The sequence below is a fragment of the Lotus japonicus genome, chromosome 1, assembly GCF_012489685.1.
Source record: "Lotus japonicus ecotype B-129 chromosome 1, LjGifu_v1.2".
Taxonomy (NCBI): domain Eukaryota; kingdom Viridiplantae; phylum Streptophyta; class Magnoliopsida; order Fabales; family Fabaceae; genus Lotus; species Lotus japonicus.
Window position 1 is genome coordinate 11,852,273 of NC_080041.1, and position 7,188 is coordinate 11,859,460.

Consider the following 7,188-nt stretch of genomic DNA (forward strand, 5'->3'; position numbering starts at 1 on the left):
CTTGACAAATTTACTGATTTGTAACTTTAAACCAGAAATGGTTTTAAACACTTCACCAAAGAATCAAACATGTTATAACTCATGAAATTACATGATTTAATGGATTATAATTTATAAGAACGTCTGTCACGCCTTCACATTAAATGATCTTTTACTTCAAAGTGAAAGTTAAAATATGTTTCCCCTCACGAGTCACCTATATTAAGTGGGAGTGAAGGGTGTATTTAACAAGATAAGATGGTAATTATTCTGATATCATAAGTAATTCTACTTTTTTACTTTTTAATGGAAGTCATTTTGAAGCACAAAAAATGATCACTAGTATTGCGGAAAGAGTAAAGAATTTAATCATAAATCCGCAAAAAAGTGGTAAGTTTTGGAGTCTGAAGCAATAAGGCGCAACGATGCAATAGTTGCTGCAACAGACATGATACCAAAGAACCAAATGTTGATCCAATGCCAGAGCTTTTGAACAGATGTTAATTTGTTCATATTTGCCCCTAGATACATATGGTTTGCAAGGATAAAAGTAAGGGGAAATGTGCTGATGGCTCCTGTGAGGCTCATGAAATCTCCAAGAAATGGCAATAGAGCTGAGACAAATGTATTCAAAGTCAGGTAGCCTCCTCTAACCAAGATTCTAAATGACAAGTTCTTAAAAGCCAGTGCACTCCCCTTGATGCCATGTTTTGTATCCAAATATTCATACATTGGACTTGCAAATATCTATCAGAAGCAGAACAAAGGTTAATAGGCCAATGAAACAATTTAAGCAAGATACTTAATGACATGTTTGGTTTCACATTGAAATGCTTTAGAATCACATTTGGTGTGTGTCCGTTTGGTTTTCACATCCAAACGCGAAAACGCACATCACAATGCATCAATGGAGAAGTAAATTTTTTCTATGTTGACTCGAACTTGGACAGGTGTTGAGTTCAACGCCAAACCAAACAAATTTAAAACATGTTTGGATCAACATCTCTTGTCTCGGAATCAATTTTGAAACCCAAGAACTTTTCACATAAGTTTCTCCCTACTTTTCCCCAAAATTGATTCTGGTCCTGATCAATTGTGTGCATGTTTGGAAACTTGTTCGAAAACCACGGTGAAGGTAAAATCATAGTGGATAGAAGCAAAAGTTAAGGGAAGATGCTTTTGTCACTCCACCATGATTTTGCCTTCACTGTGGTTTTCAAATCAGATTCCAAACGTGCACGTAGGATGCTTTTCCAAACATGCACTTAGCTTCCGAGAAAATGTGTCTTGGATTCTATCCAAACCGTGAAACCAAACGTGCACTAAAAGCAGCAAAATTTCAGTTTAGAAGTCATTACATGCAATGCAATGACTGATTGAAGAAAGGCTGTGACATTGGCCATGGCCTTCACCCAAACTGGACCATTGACATTATTCATCAAATAGGTTTCTGTTGAAGATCCATAAGCCCAGTACCCTGCAAATGTAACCAGATATAAGGGCAGAACTCCAACGGTAAACTGAAAGTACAGAGCTTTCATCATGTTCTTCACAACTGGCTGCCTGATTGTTGCCTGTTTGGTTAAATACCAAATAAAATAAAACTCATTTTCCAGAGCACATGAAGCAATCAAAGAGAGTTATGAATCCACATAAAGCTCAAGAAAGTAATAACTATTAAAGCTTGAAGCTTACCTGTATCTCAGGAAGCATTCCTGTATTATATGCGAAAACAAGATTTGCAGATGCTCCTATTGATGTGAATATTTTACTTGTTGATGTCCCTGGAATACTATAATCTCTAGCTGGTGATTTTATTCCTGATAATGCAGTGGTGGTTAGTGTGGAAATTCATTCTGAATTTATCAAGTACAATGACTGCACTCAGAAAACCAGCAGCAGCAGAATACCAAAATCAAAAGACTTGTGAGATTTGAACAAGAACTTTGGCTGTTGTATATGAGAACACTAGTTATCTTAACTTCTGCTAAGAGTTAATTATAATTGCTAATAACATGAATATAAGAAAAGTTTGATTATAGGGCATTGGAGAACAAAAAACCAATGATCAAACTTGCACATTACTTTCTTCAAACACAAGAGAAGAGTATATTTATAGAATGAGTGTCAACAAAAATGTTTAGCTAACATAGATAGAAATAGTTTCCTTCTCTCAGAAACTGGACCAATAACGGCAGTTAAAGAACTTGTGTTATAGATTTAAGAGCAATTCATTGTATGATAAAAGTACTCAGGCACATAAGTATAACGGACATGAGAGATTACCATCTTTAAGTGACAGTACAAGCGCTATAACAATATACACTAGGCTGAAAACTGTTGAAAATCCTAGCCAAATTCCAAGAGCTGAGAGGTGGGGAATACAAATGGCAAACATTGCACACACAAATCCAGCTATGGCAATAAAATATGGAAGCTTCATCTGATCATCATCCCTAAATAGAACATAAACAGCCTGCTTGACAATGAACAAACAAGTTTCAAAAAACATTCCTAAAGCACAAGATCGACTGAGTAGGAAGATACTGTAATTTTTTTTGCTGATCCGGAAACAGAATAATCCAATCAACACTATATTAGGCGGAGAAGAATTGACAAAAATTGAAGCAGTTGATGTATCATTAAATGAAGTCACTGGAAGGAGAAGTCTTGATGTGTCAGAAATCCAAAGTCTGGTCAATTTTTTCTTTCTAGTTATTAGTTACTACCCTCATGTAACAATTATATCATTATATGGATGATTATTTCAAAATTGTCTCAACTAACTACAACGATTAGCATGTTTGGATCAACTTTTCCTTTTTGCAGAATCAATTCTAAAACACCGAAGTTGTCGACAGAAGCTTCTCCCCAAAATTAATTCAAACATTAGAATCAGTTAGATTAGAATTTCCAAACATGCATTGGATCACTTCTTCTTTTCACATATGATCTTTCTCTATTATTAACCTTATTACTCCTTCTCTGTCTGAACTAAACCATTAAACTAGGGTATTTTAGTTCAGAATCAAATATAAAAATATTACAATCAAATAGGAGTTTCTTAATCTATATGCATTGTGATGGAACTCATGGAAAAGATAATGTAATATTAAAGAGTAATATAGTAGAAATAAGATAACCAGAGCCTAGGGCTCCTTCAGAGATTCCAAACAGAGTTGGAATTCTGCCCTCAAACACGCAAAAGCAAAATCAACCGAATGAGTGCTGCACCACCCTCCTCACTCCACTTAGTCCCTAAAGACTCATGCATACAATTCTTATTCTACCCCTCTGTTCTTATTCTTTCTCTTATATACCCTCCACACCTTGGGCCTTTCTACAGGATCCAATAGCTGATCCTGATTAGCGGCCCCTATCACATTGACCTTAAACATCAATAGTTTTGAAATAGAGGTAGTTCTGATTTGCTAGGGATTCTGAAGTGCAGAGAAAGCAAAACCCAGCATTTTTAGCTGGCTACTTGAGAAACAGAAAGGCAACCAGAGTTGAAAACATTCATAAAAGATTTGTAAAGCGCTTTGTCATATAACTAAAGAAGAGAATGACTAAAGAGAATAAACAATGTAATTATGCTTGCATGAGTGGAAAAGAAAATATATTAGTCAGTTAATTAAGCTTTGTGTTATACCTTCAAAGCAGAACCAGCCAAAATGATGTATCCGGCATTTATCATGAAAAGATTGACGTACTGCAGAGTCCATGTGAGGGCATATGCTTTTCTACCTGTAAAGAGAATAAGATGCAAAGGGGTGAGCATAAGGAATGCATATTTGGATACACAGTAGATTTTCACGTTGGAATCAGAATTGATTCTGGGAGAAGCTACTCCAAGTAGCTTTTAAGCGAGCATAATTTATTCTGAAAAAATTGAATCTAAATCCAAACATGCAAGAACTAATAGCATGTTTGAATTAGCTTCTATTTCATCAGAATCAATTCGAAAACCCAAAACCTACTGACAGAAGTTTCTCCCTAGAATAAACTCTAGCTTCAGAATCAATTGTATAATAGCTTCCAAACATACACTTAGAAGCTAAATTTTTTACACAACAAAAGATAACATAACAAGAAAAGAAAGGAAAGGAAACTAGGTAGTAGCTAGTAGTGTTGTTGAGATTGTGTATACCATATATATAACCAGCAAGATCTCTGTATCTAATATGCCTTGTGCCTCCATATTCATGAAGCATAGCAATAAGAGCATTTGCATAGAGGGATATTGCAGTGGCAAAAACTAACCCCACCACACCCCCTATCCAACCCAGTGGAACCATGATGGTCCCTGAATATCCAAGCACATAAGCACTGTTGATTCCAGTGGTGAGCACAAACCCCACTTGAAACCATGAATCTGAAACACAGAAAAATCCACAAATTAACAATTAAAAAAACAAACTTTCAGATGAATTTTTCATTTCCCCCAATTACCCATTTACAAATTCACACAAATTTGCATAGAATTTAAAGAAAAAAAGTACCAACCTGTGCTAATCTGATGTGAAGTTTCAGGGATTTGAACATCTCCTCCTCCTCCACCATTCTCAACCTCACATAGCAGCGGCACACTCAGCTGCTCCTCTTCGCCGGAGACGGCGTTCTTCACCGCCAGCTTGACTCAATTTATGAAATAACACAAAATTCAGAATTTTCAAAATGAAAAAATTTCATAAACTTAAAATGAACTACTCATTTCAATTTCATCCAATCAATCCCCTATTATAGCTGCCACTTGTTGATTCTGATTCTGATTCTGATGGTTGCATTGCATCATTGATTCATTGTTTGTCTGTTTTCTGTGGTATTGGAATCTGGGTCCTACAACCTGGTACTTGTTGTTCTCTCTGCATGAGACTTGAAACAACTTGGTACTACTAGTGATCTTGTTCTTTACTTGTTGTACTTGTTGCGTGTTAACTCACTCTTCTTTGCTAATAAAACTAACTGTATTGAAATTGTAAAAGATTGGAGATTTTTTCTGGTAACAAGACACGCATCCATCCATAAATTTTTCAATTCTAAAAATGCATGAAATTCACAAAATATTAGTATAATCTGTTAAGAGAATTGGTTTGTGTAATGGAGTTGAGTCCATTATTGTTATTTGTTAAAGTGTCATGGTCACAAAATGAATAATAGACATGACTAGGGGATGACAATTTCCACCTGAAGATGGGGATCAATGTAGGGACAGTCTCGTTTGGGGTTCCGACTTTGGGAAATTTTTCTCCGTGGGGATGAGAACGGGGACGGATCCCCCCGATAAGAATTTGGGGACGAGGATGATGATCACCTCCCTACCTGAGTCCCCGCCCCGTATATATAACTTAAAATACAATAAGACACTTACAAATATTGAATTACTAACGATACAAACTTCACTTTTGGATGAGTTGAATGCTCGAGATAATATTTTGGGAGTTGAACTTCATATATTTTATGAGTTGAATTTTGTACTTTACGTTTCAAATTGTTTATTTTGTAGACTTCACACATTGTGTGATAAATTTTATTTACTTTTATTAAAACTTTATTACATATTTATATTGAATTTGATGTAGCTGCATTATCACTTGCGATCTTTAAATTTAAATTTGTGTATTTTATATACATAATTAAAATTTTTAATGACATGTTAGGGATCTCCGTGGGACTTGTGGGGAGATGAGAAACAGAGATGAGGTGAATTTTAACCCCATCGCGGAGAATGGGGATGGAGGCGAGGACAAAAGAGAGATGTGGGGATGGGGAGCGGGAAGCACTCCTCCCGCCCTCGCCCCGCACGGGTGTCATCCCTAGACATGAGATATAATGTTTTTTTAATATCATACTAAGTGTAAATCGCTATCAAGATTTGCAATAATTATTTTTTTTTGTCTTAAATATCAGCGCCTCCATTGGTGATACCATTTTTTTTTTTACTTTTTTTGCGACGAGTAATTAGTTTGTGACAAAATTCTAATAAATAATAGAAAAAGAATTAGCAAAGAATGTGGAGAGTGGAATTTTGTCTCCGACAAGATATCATTTGCGATGGAAGCTTAGTTCATCACATATTCATAGTGAATAATAAAAGAGGCATTAGCAACGGAATACTATTTGGGATGGAAAATTTTTAATTTTCCTTTTCACAATCTTTTGTTATTTTCCCTTACAACATTCACTTAGTATTTTGTGACGATTTGAGTTTCGGTCGCAATAAAAGTTAAATTATAATAATAAATAAAAATGTGGTATTGGCGTATTGCCAATGCGGTCGTGATTTTAAAGAAAAAAAAAATTAAGTATCATCACTCTTAGGGCAATTTACAGTTACTTGGTAAATGAAAAAAATTACTTCAAATTAGTAAAAAAATTCCAAATTATACTATATTAATTAGGTAAAAAAAAGCCCTCCCATAATGTCGGAGAATTTTGTTAGATTTTTGAAACTAATTTTTTTTTTTTTTACTTTCGCTACATGCATCTTTGTGAAACACAAGTCTGTTCGAGTCATAACTATTTATATTATAGTGTGTTTAACTTTTCCCGCACAACTTCTTTTTATTTACCAAACTCAAATATGAAACTATTATTAAGAGAAATAAAGTATATACTACCACTTGAGCTAACCAGCTGTAGGTATAACTATCTTTGCATAAACACGACATATTATTCATTGAACAACAAATAAATGTATCTATCCGGGATGTATATAACTATCATTGATAAACACGACAGATTATTCACTAAACAACAATTAAATGTGCGCAAGAGAATCATGGTTAGGACTTAGGAAGAGTGCATCCAGATTTTTAAGAGGGCAATATCATTTCGACTTTAGAGGTGGACCCCTGATTTCTTTCTCTACTGTATGTCTTTATTGATATTGATTTTACATTTAAGTATTTAATTAGGTCACTGTCTTCCTATTGTTCTAATTAAAAACGATACATATTCAATAAAATCAACGGAAAATAATAAAAAATTAACAAGGAAATTTTTGATATAGGGTCTTCGAATAAATAGTCATCAGGCCTCGAATACACTCTCGAATAAAAAATATTATATTTATTACAAATTATGGATAAAGAATAAATCATAATTTGGTGTGTGATTATTTTGGGAATTCGCTTCGTGGTTTCTATGCAGGGAAATCAAGGTGGAGACCCGCTGAGAGCGGAGATTGAAGTGTTGCAGCTTGGTCTC

At 34.7% G+C, this 7,188-nt stretch overlaps 1 protein-coding gene across 1 annotated transcript; it reads right to left on the reverse strand.

The window, feature by feature from the left end:
• Nucleotides 1-238: 238 nt before the first annotated feature.
• On the reverse strand, nt 239-4,993 carry LOC130733634 (proline transporter 1-like). Its single transcript, XM_057585865.1, has 7 exons — nt 4,486-4,993; nt 4,130-4,354; nt 3,632-3,726; nt 2,266-2,455; nt 1,675-1,799; nt 1,338-1,553; nt 239-726 (listed from the first exon to the last, which is right to left on the reverse strand). The coding sequence occupies exons 2-7, from the start codon at nt 4,275-4,277 to the stop codon at nt 349-351; spliced, it is 1,152 nt and encodes a 383-aa protein (XP_057441848.1). The 5' UTR covers nt 4,278-4,354; nt 4,486-4,993; the 3' UTR covers nt 239-348.
• Nucleotides 4,994-7,188: the final 2,195 nt, after the last annotated feature.

Excerpts from the sequence above, each read along its gene's own strand:
- LOC130733634 (XM_057585865.1), bottom strand. The coding sequence starts at position 4,277 with ATGGTTCCACTGGGTTGGATAGGGGGTGTGGTGGGGTTAGTTTTTGCC. Across the intron at positions 2,456-3,631 it reads TGGCTGGTTCTGCTTTGAAG|GCTGTTTATGTTCTATTTAG; the intron begins GTATAACACAAA and ends ATTGTCAAGCAG. Across the intron at positions 1,554-1,674 it reads GAATGCTTCCTGAGATACAG|GCAACAATCAGGCAGCCAGT; the intron begins GTAAGCTTCAAG and ends TTAACCAAACAG.